Here is a 15,818-nt window from a genome sequence, read left to right as displayed (position 1 = left end):
AAAAAACTTTTTCACAGACAGACTGTAAAAATCTTTTTCAAAGAATCTATGCAATAAGTATAACAATCGGTTTTGATTTCCGTGTAAGAGTCAAAATTTCAACCACACAAGAAAAGAAACAAAAATGGTTCATGTGCAACCAGCCTTCAATTCGTAAACAGGAACACGAAAGTAAAACCATTGTGTTACGTATTATGACCCCAACAAATAGTAATCCGATGACATTGCGTGTTTTTTGGTGGCGTAGATAACCGCAAACGTCACATTTATGCGCTAATCCGTTAAGCGTAAGCTGAGCTGTTTAGTTCGATGTAAGTAAAAACGTTACAAAGTGGGAAAGCAAAGCACACCAGCTCCCCCCGAGTCTTTAAGAAAATATTTAAAGAAATTCTCGAATCGGTAGGAGTGGGTTCTGGGGTGAAGGGAAGGGGGGTTTACTTGCACACCATTCTACATTCCCTCTCTGGATACAAAGCAGACAAAAGACAGCCCCAAGAAAATATTCAATTCAGCGATTTTCTAACTGCAGTCGTGTCTGGTGTGAAATTTCAAGTAACTGGAGTAAGCTCTTGAACAGAGGTCAACCATATTCGCATGTCTTCTTCTAGAATGTTCTGCTCAAATTTTGTTTTTAAACCACATTGAAACAATTCTTGGAGCAAACTAGGGAAAAGGTCTAAATTACGAGTTTTTCACGGATGGAAACACTTTCGAACGAACAATTCAGTTTAAAGTTCACAATCTTCAGCAATAAAACATAACTCACAATTTCATCATTCAAATGCACAGCCAGCAAAGAGCGTATAGGGTTACTAAATTAGGGAAAGATTTTTTATATGGACAACGGTGAATTCGAAAAATATCTCAATCGACTGTGGAGTTGTTTTTGTCAGTTTGTTTCTACGGTGTCCTCGTAGACAACATACATTCGCAAAACTTCCCCAACATCAAAACATACGCGATGACTAAATCGACAAGAAAGTTCCTGATCCTTTATCAATCTTGAGATAGAAGACTAGTATATGTTTAGTTTTAGTTTCAAAATTAGCAAGTCATGGCCGGCTACAGAAACAACTAATTTCAGCGCCTTGAAGAACAACTAAGGCTGATAAATGCTATCGTTTGTCTTTCGATCTTTTCACTGCCGCTGTGGATCGTGATAGCCGGCCTCGCACGAAGAAGGATTGCAATCAAAACGCCCCGATCTGCACATTGAAGGTAAAAACAAAGCGCAATAAACGATTATACTTTATTCCATATTGTACCGTTGTCCATAAAAAATGGATAATTCTCACACCGAAAATTCTGCTGCTTTAACGAAATGGTATTGGGGTTAATCTGCTTTTTGCTTTTTCCAGCATTATTTTCTAACAAAACAAAGCAATTCTTTCGTTCATTTGACACACGCAGCACATCAGATGGTCAAACATTAAGTGCATCAAATAACGTCACTTTTGACATTTTCACTAATCTGGGGTGACGATTGTAGAAATTGTTGCGCAAAGTCACCTTTTTTTGCTGAAAATGTTTTATTAAGCTCCTTCTCCTTCAGCGTGTGTCGTATCAATATCAGTTTTCTGAATGTATCCTTGTTTATTTTAATGGACGACGGTGAATTCGAAAAGATCTCCAATCGCCTGCGGAGTTGTTTCTATGGTGTTCTCTTAGACAACATACATTCGCAAAATCTCCCCAACATCAAGACATGCGCAATGACTAAACAGACAAGAAAGTTCGTGATCCTTCATCAATCTCAAAATCGAAGACTACTACTGTATTTCTCGCTAGAAAACTCCCCTATCAGCGAAAGTGGGGTGGAGGGGAAAGGGGGCCATTTACATACACACCATTCTGTCATCTTAACTCAAAAAGAAAGGCAGATGAAGAAGGAATCTTCAGACACCCGTGCCTGATATGATTACTACAACAATTGAACTTAAATTATGTTCAAGAATGTTTTGATCCAAGTCCTTTTTAGAAGAGTAACAAGGATAACACATTCGATTTTAAGATGCCTTTTTTAACAGACTGAAGATATCTTTTCAAAGAATCTACACAATAAGTACAACAGTGGGTTTGTCAAAATTTGAACCACGCAAGACAACAAACAAAAATTGCCCATGCACAACCAGCCTTCATCTCGTAAACAGGAACACGAAAGTAAAACCAGTGTGTTACGTATTGTGACCCTAACAAATAATAATAATCCGATGACATCGCGTGGTTTTTGAAGGCGTAGACAACCGCAAAAGTCACATTTGTGCGTTGATCCCTTCTTCGGTCCTTAAGAAAATATTTTACGAAATTCTCGACTCGGCAGGAGTGGGTTGTAGAGAGAAGGGAAGGGGGGTTAACTTGCACACCATTCCACATTCCCTCACTGAATACAAAGCAGACAAAAGACAACATCAAGAAAATGCTAAATTTGGCGATTTTCTTACTGTAGTCGTGTCTGGTGTGATATTTTAAGTAATTGGAGTAAGCTCTTGGACAGAGGTCAAACATATTCCCGTGTCTTCTTCAAGAATGTTCTGATAAAATTTTTTTTTTCGAACCGCATTGAGACAGTTCTTGGAGCAAACAAGGAAAATGTTCTAAATTGAGAGTCTTTCACCAGAGGTAAAACTTTTGAACGAACACAATTCAGTTTAAAGTTCACAATTTTCAACAATAAAACAAACCTTACACTTTCTTCATCAAAATGCTCAGCAAGCTAAGAGCGTGTAACTTTACAAAATTAGGGGAAAATGTTTGTGGACTGAACGGTGAATTCGAAATATTGGATCTCTAATCGACTGCGGAGTTCTTTTTGTCTGTTTGTTTCTCTCAGACAATCGACAGTCGCAAAACTTCCCCAACATCTCGAAATCGAAGACTAGTACTGTATTTCTTGCTGTTGTCCAAAGGCAGGTGTATGTTTAGTTTCAGTTTCAAAGTTAGCAAGTCCTGGCCTGCTACAGAAACAACTAAATTACTCTATAACACAATGTACCTACCAGCGAGGCTAATTTTATTGCCTTGAGGAACAACTATGGCCGATAAGTGGTATCCTTTGTCTCTCGATATTTTCACTGCCGCTGTAGATCGTGATGGCCGAGCTCGCACGAAAAAGACTCCGAGTCGTTTTCTTCCAATCAAAACGTCTCGATCTACGTACATCGGAGGTGAAAACAAAGCGCAATATAGACGATTATACTTTAGCTGATATTGTATTTAACGACGATGAATAACCACAGTTTCTTCATACGAGATAAGATTTACCACTCAGCAAATCAAGAATCGTATTAATTCCGTCTAATTAAGAGAAACCATAGTTCTGAAAATGAATGAAGGACAAATTCCTAATTTGTTGTATTGAAAACGAAATCGACTTAGCATTTGATAAATGATTAAAATGAAGCAGGGTTAAACTCGTTCATAGAGCCGTTAAGCTTTGCAGTTTGAGTCTACGAGCAAGAATATTTAACAACACCCTTAATGGTCTTACACCGAGCTTTGGTCTCGTTGTAAATATACGCTATTTGGAATTTTCTTCTCGAATCTCGATTACAAATGATGTATACTTACTTCGTTGAGGATTTCAGGAACTATCGCGGGAATAAGTCGACGTTTTCAGCCAACAAAATGACAAAGTACTGCTCGGAAGCAACCACGCTCAAAAGTGAAACCAACTTGCAGAGCGCAGCATATCTGATGACATTTCGCGTGTTGACTTTCACAACTAAACGTCAGCAGCAGACAGATTTGCGCCTGACCTCATTAGAAAAGAATCCAGGTCATTCAAACAGCTGATGACTAAATTGTAGGTAGGGGTAGGGTTAGGAGGAGGGGATCATTAAGGAAGTTTTGTCGTTTCGGGCTTAATTTCTGGGTTAGCGGCGATACTAAAGAAAGAGCCATTTTTACAGCCTGGGGGGCTGGAGGAAATGTTTTCTTAAGGGAGAGGATGGGATCACATAGTTTTCAGGAGGAAAGGAGGGGGAGTCAGTCGTCTCAAACAGAGTTAAGGACTTTGGTAGAGCGGAAACGACAACTAGCTTTGTATATGGTCCATTCTATATTGAAAAAAATAATTACACTGGAAAAACATAGTTTTCATCAGAATAAGAAGTATACTCACATTTAAGTCAACTGAAAACGTCAAGTTCTGCCTTTACAGGTAATTATGAAGCAATTCAAACAAAAACTTACCATCGCTATATCTAATATAAATTTCAAAAGCTTTTCAATACAAAGGAAATCAATTTTTTGCTTGGTACTTTTCAGAGGATTGGAGAGGAAATTTTTTTCCATAATGTCTGTTACCTTGAAAGTATGTAGAAAACTTTGCATATTTGAAACCCATTCATTCAGATTTAATAAAAATATTATTTTATAAGACGTTAAGAAATTCATTCACTCTTTAGTATAATGGTGATCTGTATGAAAACAACATAAAGTTGAAAATTAACCATGTTAAGTGTTTATTGAATGTTCTGAAGCCTTGATTCAAGGCTAGTAGCCTTCACAAAATTGGAAAATTTCTTTCTATCATGAAATATTTGCTGATTAAATTTCAAGTAATTGCTGGATTTTTGCCACCATTTCCAGCCAATCTACAATGGTAATAGGACTGAGTGGAGTCTTATTCGGTCTGTTGTTATCATACACGTGATTAACAAAATTGGACGACTGCAAAGCAAGAGACCAATTTGTCAATCACGAGTATGATTACAGAAAGAAGTGGACGACAAAAAGTCCTGTTACCATTTAATCTTAATTGTTATTATTTCTGAAAACAAGAAATACATTTAGGTCAAATATCTCTGGTATAGACAATGTCTACAGTAAAAAAATATGTCTCCATTTTGGAAATTCTTAATTTTTTTTTTGAGACAAGTGGTTGTTGCTATGGTTATTGTGATTAACTCTGTGATTGGTGGATTTGGCTGACTGAACTTAGTATGATTCGTTGCTTCAACTGTCCAATTACAGGTATCCGATTAAAGCCAACTGTCCAATTATGCTGTCCAATTAAAGCTGTACAGAATGAGAAGTGAAAAAATGAAGCAGCTAATGCACCAATCACATTTGAAGAAATTGCAATGATTATGATTAGTGCCTGAATAGCCTGTTCCAGGCATTCAGTCGGCAAAACAAAGTGTGATAGTAAACAGCACTATAGTAGCAGAGACTCAATGAATCTCACCTAACCCAAGCCTCTCTTGCTGTTTCACTTTTCCGCTCCAGTCTCTGCTCCGTTTTACTAACTGAACACCTGGAGTGAGCCAATGCCTGAAACGACCTTGCATCGTTTTAAAAATTATTTTTGTATTATCTGTGTCAAATCAACATAATCTAATTTCATAAAGAAAATTAGAAATAAATTTTGGCCTCCCAAATTTACGGTGCCGTCTATTTTCTCTGTGCTCATTGATTAAGCAGATTTTTTCATGTCATTCAGTAGTTTGGCCAAAATGGCGTAGGTATCTCTTCCATTCTTTAACCGCGATTCAGCGTACTGGATAAGACTGGCTTGCAGGCTCAACACCCTTTGCCTATTGTAACGGATCATCTATATTTAAATAAAAAAAAAACAAAAATTAAAATCAATCGAGTAAGCAGATTGTCTACTGCAGTTAGAGCGAAATGACAATTTCTTTTACGTGCCCTTAACAAATATTTAAATCATCTGCCATTTCTCCTCTGTTTATTACGCCGGCACAAAGGATTCATTGTAAACCAAGGAAAATGGTTGAAAATCAAATTGTTGATGAGCGATTTTGTCACTTTGGATTCTCAGAGGTTAATGGTACTTGCTCATCACTTTCAAGTTAGCCAATCAGTGTGTACAAAAAACATTATTCACTTGTGTGGTATAAACTAATTTTTTGATATTCAAGTTTTAACATGAAAATGGCACAAATATTCATATTATTGTTTGACATGTGTCTTACAAGTAAACCAACAGCAGGGTGGTCTGCCTGTAAAGCAAACCAAAAAATGCAACCAGGGAAGGGTGGCATGCAAAATTTTCTGGCAAAACAGTAAGCCAAAAGTCTAAGTAAAACAAAAGGCCTTTTTAAAATCATTTTATTCACCTCTTTCTTTGCAGCTTCTGAAATTGAATTGTATGCTTCCTCTGCATCGTCTTTGGCTTTTTGAAGCTGAAAATAAAAAAATGTATAAAACAATTTAGGATTCTTCAATTCTGGTGTTCACCATAATTATTCAGAAGCTCAACTTGAACTTCAAGTCTCTTGCTAAGTGCAGCCTCATGTGAATCACGAGAAAAAAAAAAACAAAAAAAAAAAAAACAACACTAAATCACATGTCAAAAATCAGAGAGAGGTGCAAAGCACATGTTTGTCAGAACCTTACCATTTCTTGGTTCTTGGGTTTGGCTTTTTCCAGTGCTTTTGTTGCGTTCTCATACTCAACTAGTTTACATGTACGACGGAAAAGCATCTCCTGCAGGGTAAGAGATGGACAAAACAAGTGCAGTAAACAGTTAAAATAATCATCTTGAGACAGCAAGAATAAATAACCAATTAAAAAAAAGGGTTTTCAAAGTTAGGGTACTGGAATTGCAATCCAGAAGTCCCACATTCCAGCTCATCTGTACTTGATGGTTCCAAATTCAATTATACCATGAAGCATTGTAAATAAAAAAAAACTCCCCAAGTCAGTTCATGTTTCCGTTCCACCATTCAAGTCTTTGTTTGCAAGTTTTCCATCCCTCTTGCTTAGCAGTATGAAAATGAAATGTTAATTACTCCAAAGGGCGCTTCTCTACAGATAACCTCTCTCTTGTGCTACATTCATGTAAATGTACTAATACTCACCAATGAATTGAAAAAATTGAATGCAATAGAGATAGAGCAGGTAGAACGCAGTGTTCTCATTCAAGACACAACCCACAAAGCATTTGGGATATGAGAAATAGATTGGTCAACAGTCTGGCTCATGAATTCTTGTTGTTGTTTGGTTATTTTTGGTTTTTCTCCTCTTTCTTTTGTAGATGCGCAGTGATCCTGAGCTTTTCTCAGGCTGTGACAATGCTCTCATCCCACCCCACCCCAAAAGAAAATAGCCACCTCCTTTCCCCTTCCCTAACCCTGCACACAAAAAGAAAGTTGGTATCCTTTGAAGAGTTCAATAAGATCCAAGTTTTCCAATACATATTTCACATACCTTGGCAGCATCCATGTATCTGGAATAAAGTTCTAAAGTAAAACCTAACGTGTTGTCATCATTAGTGGACATAACATCCAGTGATTCCTAAAGAAAGGAGAAGACACACACACAAGAAAGACAAAACAAATTAAACTCTTGGAATTGAAAATACTGCTAGCAACACTAGTTCCTGTCTAAAAAGCTACCATACCTTGACACCATTTAGTGCGCTTGAAAAAGTCACAAATTTCCTGTAAAAGTAAAGATACATTTTAAAATTAGCTTTTTGTTAAACAAAGACATACTGTTATTGGTACAAATTCTATTATACTGACATGGAGAAGTTCAACAATCAAGAGCTTCTTTGTTTTTTTCTATCATTTCCTTTATTCTCATGACCTTAATGTACTATGCAGCAGTGATATGGTGAGGAGAATTTAGATGCTGACCACTTCAACAAGAGAGGAAGACAAAACTCTCAAGCTAAGGTCTTGATAGGTCTTGATTGCCTCTTATTGCCGGTTCTCATGATGGTTACAGCAAGTAGAGCTAACATGTAAGATGTGGTAAAACAGTGGTTATTCACATGGGGAAAAAAAATCAGCCAAACTATGTCTGGCCCATCATTACTTGCACTGGAAGTTTGCCACCACAGTTACATGATGGAAAGATATGACATAAATATGAAGTAATTAATACAAAATCATATCATTTAGCAATTTCAGACAAAGAACAACAAACCCTTTCAATTCCTTGGTACTATTATCATCACCAGCTGATGCTGTCATGATGCCAGAGCTAAAGTCATTCACTGCTAATGCAACACCTGAAATTCACAAAGAAATTCAAAATTACCAAACTTACATATATATAAATAGGCCATCGTGGTGAGATTGTCATAATCATACATTATCATAAATTATCAAAAACAATCATACATTTTGCAACATCCTAATACATTATAATACTTAATGAATAATACTTCAAGTATGTCTTTGCCACCCTCATGTTGTTTTCACACGGATGTTCTTTTGATATCAATGTTTTAGCCATACTTTCTGTCAAAATTTACTTGACTAGACCATTCACTAAAATCATGAGATTTAAAGGTGTCATTGGCTATTTCAGCCTAAACAACCTTAACGCAGATTACACATTCCCGCAAATAAAACATTGCTACATACGTTGCTGACTGTGTACCATTTTGGTGAAGTTCTACAAAAAACAAATAGAAAAACAACTATTTATTGTAGGAATTAATCTCAAAATTGTTTACTCTCACTTAAAACCTAAAACCAAATCTCACTTTCATCTAAAACCTTGCTCTTATCATGGGTGCTGTTTGGTGCAAAGCCAATTTACAAAAGCATATTTTAATTGTTTATTTTATTATTGACATTCAGAGATTGTGTCTTTTCAACCACAATTTCTTGCAGAGTTGGCATTGTTTAATTCCAGGTCTTTTTTCTTCCATAAAAGACCCCCAAAGCAAACCAACAAGATACATGTAAATGTACTCTATCCTATAACCACAAGTAACACAGGGTGCAAAATCCAAGCCTAGACTGATGTTGTGAGAGGCAAGTATTTACCCTATTAACCCTTAAACTCCAGTGTGTCACCAAAACATTATTTTCTCCTCATCATATCAATACAACACCAAGCAGGCAAGTGATGCTCAGATTATTAGTTGATCCAAAACCAAATTCTCTGAACAAACATCATATGAATTGTATGGCAAACAGTAAAGAGAATGACTGAACCATAATGCACCCCTGGAGTAAGATTCTATTTCGAAAAATATAACAACTACTGACCCCATATGTCTCCTTGGTAAGTGGTGTGTACTCTTCCACAAAATCTCTTTTCTTCTGAAATTCTTCATCAAGATCCTAGCCAAGAGGAACAACTTCTGGTTATTTGTATTTCTAGGAGGGCCAAGTTATTTGCATAATGGTTAAATTAAAAAAAAGGAGAAGGTCATCTGTAAGCAGGGCCTCTATAACCCTTAACTCTCACAAGTGATTAGCATGAAACTTCTCCCTATAATATCCATACATTATTCAGCAAACAGGTCATGAGAATATTCAAACTTGTCAGGTAGAAGCTGCTATCCTGATCTAGTACCAAGTTCTCATAACTAATTTATAAGGAAATATGTACTAGCAGCTACAGGGGAGAATTTACAATCAGATCTTGGGAGTTAAAGGGTTAACACTGATAAAGAAGGACCAAGTATTCAGCAGTTTAACCCCTAAGAGTGACTGACATCTATTTTCTCCTTACCATATCCCCCCTGAATCAAACATTAAGGTCAGGAGAATAAAGGAGCTGATCACTTACTAGAGAAGCTCTTGATTGTTTGACAAATTCTCCATGTCAGCAACTTAGAAAATGTTTAGAAAAAGTGTGGAGAATATGCATACTGATGTTAGGGTGTGAATAGTTAAAACACTATCTATCTGTATACCCTAATTCAAACTACAATTATTCATATTTTACAGCCCTGAATGAGACATACACTGTATGTAATTAAAACAATAATCCAGTGAGATCACAATTTTACTACATAAAAGACTTCGTAGATAAAAAATCAAAACAAAACAAAAAAACCACGGAACATTTTGTACCTTGTGACTATGATGCCTGAAATCATCCACAGCTCATGATAAACTTGTCATAAGAACCTTTTTTCACTTTGCTTCTGACTGCAAGCTATGTAATAAAAAAAGTGTTTATACCTTACACTGTAAGTGTATGAGCATGAGAGGTGCCATAGACAAACAGTTAGCCACTGGTCACTGAGTAGAAAAGCCAGGCTGATTAATTTCTCAGAGCAAGGAGTTTAATAATGATTATCAAACTTAGTTTTACCAAGTTACAACAGACATTTTGTCACAAAAGAAATCCCCCAGGCATATACATACAATCAGCAAGAAAATTGTCAACACACTACCATTGAAATGGCAATATTCTGGAATAGCATACCAATTATATTCCTTACTTTTAACTCTTCTTCTCATGTACAATGTTTCTTTAATTGTTTTACACAATTCTACAACATTGACTGGTGGAAGAGCTTATTGTTGCGGTGAATTGTAGTTCAATTTTCACTCCATTTCTACATAATTCCTTAGAGGTGGCTCAGTGGATGTTGTGTCAACTGATTTTATCTTAAAAACATTTATGACCCCTAAAGATGAAAATAGTCATAATTATTGTTGATTTTATGAAAAATATACTTACGGAGTTTAAATCAAGTGTTTTTTTGCCATAGTATGTCAGTTTACAAAGTTTGTGGAAAAAATCACCAACACTTACAGGGACTTACTTGAAAAACTCACATTTTCCTCTTTCAAAAACTTTTGCAAATCTTCATCTTTTGAAAAGGCTGGGTGGCTGACAACAAGTTGAAAAAATCTGAAAAACATCAAAAATTGTAATTCTTGAGATGGGCTAATATACAATGTAAACATGAGAATCAACAGTGTCTCCCTGAAAGTACATTAAATTTTAGAGAAAATAATATCTTCATGAAAAGCTGAATCTTTCCTGAGGAAGTTTCTCTAAGATCTGTTCGTTGTTTCTTGTTGGGTTGTTTTCTTGATCATTTTGGTTTTATTTCGCCAGTTCACTGGGAAAAAAAACTTATATGGAAAATTAACCCTTTATATCCCAACAGTGACTAACATCAAATTTCTCCTTACAATATCACACCTAAATCACAAGTTAAGGTCATGAGTGTAAAGGAAATGATCATCAACAAAAGAAGCTTTTGATTGGTAAACAAATTCTCCTTGTCAGCACCTTAGGAAATGTATAAAGAGCTGTATGAAGAATACAAATAGTGAATCTAGGGTGCAAAGGGTTAAAAAAACTTTCCCAACCCGCTGCTTTTCTCTTCAATACTCTGTAATCTGCTGTAAATCCATAGAATTACTCAACTGTCCCCTTTTCCTATTCCTTCATTACTCCTTCCCATTGGTTATCCTCAATTTCTTTACTCCACCATAAACTTTGTTTCAACATTAAAATATATCTGTTTTTCTCCTTTCTTCCATTTCTCTGAACATTCCTCTGTAACCCAAATCCACATCGTCCCTGACTTTCTGTCTTACGAGTCCTTCTCGTTGAGTAGCTCTGGATTGTTACTACCAAAAAGGCAAAGTTAGTCATCAAGTTAGCAGCCCTGTACAGCTTTTTTGGCCTTGTTAGGCCTGATAAATAAGGCGTTGCTATTACATAAGGGGCTTAGGTAGCTTATGAAAAGATGTTTTGAACATCGGCAGAAATATTGGACAAGATGGCAGCAGCGCTTGCGCATTTCGTCCATAATGGCGTCCAAATAATATAAGAAACTGTATGGAAATTTGTAACATTTCTAAAATATAACAATCAGGAGCTCATGGTCCCGTCTGCTCTCGATCGAGACATATTCAGTACTGATTCTGCTTTTCATCAAACCTCACAGGGACTCGATAAATAAAAACCACTTACTTCCCGAGCCAGTTCTTTTGTCATTGATCATTGACCTAGGTCGCCATACAGTTCTTCAAAATCCGTCGTTCTCCATCCCAAACACTCGCCTATTACAGGAAAGTGCATCAATAAAGTCAACTGCTTTCGATCAAATTGACTGCTACAGAGTTCGAAGCGTCCAAACATCCTGTAAAATTGCCATTTCCTCCCATCAAAAAAGTTCCCAACGCGCCAGAATATCCCTTATTTTCCATGTTGAGTAAGTGACGAGACGCCATGTTGAAAACTATGACTGAAATAGTTAAACACGAGCAACGCTGATCTTCGAATCGTCGGCCATATTTGTTTATGTTCTTGCAGGGAAATAAATTAGTTCTCGGTCCTTTTCGGAATAAAAATATGCCAGGCATTGAATGCAAATTCAGTGGTCTTAGCGCGAAAATTAAATTCAAGCAAATCAAAATTCTGACATCATGTCATCGCTCTGCCTCGAAAAATCCCAAAGATTTACTTGCAGGTCTTCTTTTCTTTTTCTTTTCATCGAATAGAAGATCTGCGGTGCTCAAATTGTGCAAGGGCATATGGTCGCAAGCAAGTTTGTCGTCTTGGCGAAAGTGCGGCACTCTCAGCGGATGAACGAGGCCTTGATTCCAATCTGGATCATTACCGAGAAAGATGGAACAATAAACTGCGCGCATGGTCTTGGATACAACAAACACCAAGCCAACAGTCACGCACATGACAACAAACACCAAGCCAACAGTCACGCACATCACATCACATCATGCTCTGGCCATGAGATTGGACGGTCTATTGATGAAGACCTCAAAGCAGTCAATAATTACTGTAGTTTTGTTGCCAAAGGCAACTTGAAAGCATTGAGGCATGGTCTGCCATAAGTCCTCACGCTCTGGCCACCTTATGAGAAAGGCTAATCTAGCATCAAGGACGACCATCCATGCAGACAATGTCCTTGAAACTGTTGCAATGGAAATACCAAAGCGGTAAGCAAGATCCTGCATTGGCATGTTCAGTTTAAGTTTCATTAAAGTGAGAACAAATTCTTGAAACTGTGACAAAGTTGGCGACTTTCTTACAACGAATTTCGAAACATACGGTAAAACTGTTTGCAGGACATCATAAGCAGGCAATCCAGTGTAAAATCTCACCTTCTCGTTGTCATTTGCGAAGTAAGCCTCATCGAATGGTGGTTTGGCAGTCGAGATGTGAAATAAATAATCGAACTCCTCAGTTTGAGTAGCTGTTCCTGTTTCAGTTTCCACTTCCATCGCTGAGTCCAAATTGAAAGAAATGTCACTGACCTTTTCCCCTGGTTCGCCAATTTTTTGTCGCTTGGCCTCGATTTCTTCCCTGAGCCGCTTTTCATTTTCTGCCGCAACACGCTTCATCTCACGATCTCTGACCCTCTCGTCTCGTTTCCCGGCAGCTTCTAGATCTGCTTGAAGCTTTTCTGCGGCATCACATTTATTATGGCCTAAATTCTGGGTTGGAATCCAATCTGGATTGTACCTATCCCACAGTTTTGCAGCTTTCCCTGAGATAAAATGTCTACCACAGACTCGTCCGTGCTCCAAAATGCTGTCCGTGAGGTCTTTTCGGCTGATGGCAGAAATCCATTTTTTCGCCTTTCCTCGCTAAGAATTCTTATTTCGTCGCCTTGATTCGTTACGACTGAAGGAATTCTTGCCATATAAACTCCTTTATCACGAACAGTTCGGGTTCCACAGCCAAAAATCGCACACAAAACCTTTTTTTAGAGCTCACGCAATACGAGTTCACTGTTTACATGTGCACCAATATGGCGGCCAATTGTAAAGTGGTCACGTGACTGAAAACGATCTATTGTTCCGGAGTGTAATACGATATACCGCTGATAATTGTTAGCGGGCTCGAAATGTCCTTGATTTCTGGCGATAATTAAATATGGAACATTTGTAGAAAGAATTGGAGGTGTGGAGGCCCCATAGTCTGCATCTGGAGTCTGAGTCGAGGGATTCCTATGTGGAGACCAGACAGGAACACTTCGACAAAGAGACTTAAGAAGTAATCAGCTCTCATCAAGAATTTCACTTTCCATTAGTTTTGATTTGAAAGTTCCACTGCCCGAGAACACGACTGCAAAAGCTGATCTTAATCAGACAACATGAAGAAATTTCCAGTAACCAATTATTAAAGTTTAACAAAACAGATGTGAATCTTAATATCAGTGGGATTTCCTTAGTTTTCGATGCTTCAAAACCACCTCAAGTCCGCTACGTGCGCCTTTTATGTGATAGTGGACAGGTTCTAAGAGACTCCAGCTCCAAATGTGGTAAGCAGAGTTTGTTATAAAAAAAATCCTTAAGAATCTCAAAACACAAAGTGACTGGTTAACTTACTTTGCTTAAAAGATTCTTATTTTGTCCAAGATAGTTGGTTACGCTGGCACTTTTCCATAAGCAAGTATTCTAAAAAATAATTTGATCGCTTTAGACAAACAGGAGCAGTGAGATGCATGATGCAAATGAAAGAATAGCCAGATAATTTTTTATTTCACGTTTGCTAAGTACTTCCCTATAACTATGAAATGTTCTAAAATGCCCGAGTTTTCCAAAGTGGCCATAAAAGCAATTTCACTTCCGCTTTATAATTGGTTTATTTAAGAAAATAGGTGTTATACGATTGGCTGCCTACTCTAGATCAACAATTTTTCAAAGGCGCAGAATTTCTTCTCAGAAGGCATTTGAAAAATTATGTGAGTTGAAAAAACGTATTGAAAGCGCTAACTCTAACTTAAGGAGAACTAAAATCATCCTATAGCTTTTAAGCCCCTAGATGTTTACGGAGTACTTGGCTAAGTTTAGACCCTATCGTAAGTAATAAGAAAGATGCAATTAACTGAACGAAGGAAGCATACCATAACCAAGCACCAAAAAGTCATTCTTTCAAATGAATCAACGTACAAAACATTTCTCCTGAAAATGAGTTTCCTCGCATGACGATGAAGAATGATTGTAATATAAGTATCGAAAAGGCAATGCACTTGCCTTACTTTGCAGTCAGATGCTATAAACAGCTCTGAAATTGCTGACTCAAACAGTTTGATGATAGGTCAAACCTTTTTAAACATCATCGTCCCTTTTTGCTATTTATAGTGAGCTGTCCTGTTGGATACTTCCACAATACCTCAGATTGCCAGGCATACGCAATGGATCATTACCAGGATAAAGAGGCGCAGATTTCTCGTGTCCCTTGTCCATCCGGGACATCAACGTTTGGCGCGTTAGCATCTAGATGGCAGGGATACTGTGAAGGTCTCTAAAAAAAATTATACTAGATGTCTTATTTTGACTTATGATGAATTTATTTGTACTGCTGTAAACAATATTCGTATTTGACCGCTTGCCAATTCTTATTTTCATCAGCAAATTCCAAAACGTCAAATGCCGATGGGCAAGGGACATCTGGTCACCTTCTCAATGTCATCATTGCCATGGCAATAGTTGGACCAGTCATTGTAATAGTTGCTGTCGCCATCTTTTGTGTGGAAGCAAAGAATGTAAGTCAAAAGCATCATTTTCATTTTTTTTTTATGGTTGTCATTATCGTCACCATAAGAATTTCTTACTGTTATTTTTATTGCCGTCGTGGTTTTTCAAAAGTGGAATAGAAACCGATAGAGTTAAATTGCAATGGAAGAAAAAGAGGTGAAAAGGCTTAGGAAGGGTGAACTGGCGTGAACGGAGCAAGGGTGATGGTGGGGTAACGTGTTGACAGCGTTCAAGCCAAAATTGCCAGAGTTCGTCTCAATATCAGTGAAATAACAACAGGAAGCATTTAAATAATCGTACTGGATGCCAGATTTATTCATCGCTGAAAACCAATCCCTTCTTCGCCCTCCCCCATGCCCTTGGCGATTCATCAAGTTTCTCTGATAGTTTGCCAGTTGCCCTTAATATTTAATGGTGGAGAGCATCACATTGACGACAAAAGAAGTAACATATTGTCCTCAAGATTGCATCACTGTGACTTTACCGTGGCTTAAATTTGGACCTCTCGATAAGTTGCTCTTGCGCACTATTTACAAAACCACTGTAGTTCCCAACTTTGATATATCCTTTCCTCGTATCCTTTGTGATACCGGCGTCTGAAGGTTACCTGCACTACACAGCAACTCGCGCGCA

The 15,818-nt window shown here is 37.4% G+C and overlaps 1 protein-coding gene and 1 long non-coding RNA gene across 2 annotated transcripts; both read right to left on the bottom strand.

Annotated features, from left to right (window-relative positions):
- Positions 1–1,016: 1,016 nt before the first annotated feature.
- LOC149046073 (uncharacterized) lies at positions 1,017–3,788 on the bottom strand. Its single transcript, XR_016186631.1, has 3 exons — positions 3,568–3,788; positions 2,997–3,149; positions 1,017–1,205 (listed from the first exon to the last, which is right to left on the bottom strand). It is a non-coding gene; the product is annotated as an uncharacterized LOC149046073 (long non-coding RNA).
- Positions 3,789–4,092: 304 nt separating this feature from the next.
- Positions 4,093–11,988, bottom strand: LOC149046072 (sorting nexin-6-like). The gene is made up of 11 exons (XM_089206510.1): positions 11,653–11,988; positions 11,198–11,306; positions 10,500–10,578; positions 8,973–9,047; positions 8,340–8,370; positions 7,897–7,981; positions 7,367–7,406; positions 7,174–7,260; positions 6,361–6,450; positions 6,081–6,146; positions 4,093–5,554 (listed from the first exon to the last, which is right to left on the bottom strand). The coding sequence occupies exons 1-11, from the start codon at positions 11,681–11,683 to the stop codon at positions 5,417–5,419; spliced, it is 831 nt and encodes a 276-aa protein (XP_089062636.1). The 5' UTR covers positions 11,684–11,988; the 3' UTR covers positions 4,093–5,416.
- Positions 11,989–15,818: the final 3,830 nt, after the last annotated feature.

The sequence above is a fragment of the Pocillopora damicornis genome, chromosome 5 (genome assembly GCF_964200805.1).
Source record: "Pocillopora damicornis chromosome 5, jaPocDami1.2, whole genome shotgun sequence".
Lineage (NCBI taxonomy): Eukaryota > Metazoa > Cnidaria > Anthozoa > Scleractinia > Pocilloporidae > Pocillopora > Pocillopora damicornis.
The sequence above is the reverse complement of the archived record's forward strand: the minus strand, read 5'-3'. Positions and strand labels throughout refer to the sequence as shown.

Bases quoted from the DNA above. Each gene is read 5' to 3' on its own strand.
- LOC149046072 (XM_089206510.1), bottom strand. From the start codon at position 11,683: ATGATCAATGACAAAAGAACTGGCTCGGGAA. The intron at 10,579-11,197 runs CAGATATATTTT...TTTGATGTTTTT, and splicing joins AATGGAAGAAAGGAGAAAAA to CAGATTTTTTCAACTTGTTG. The intron at 7,982-8,339 runs GTATGTAGCAAT...TGTGAATTTCAG, and splicing joins AATGGTACACAGTCAGCAAC to GTGTTGCATTAGCAGTGAAT.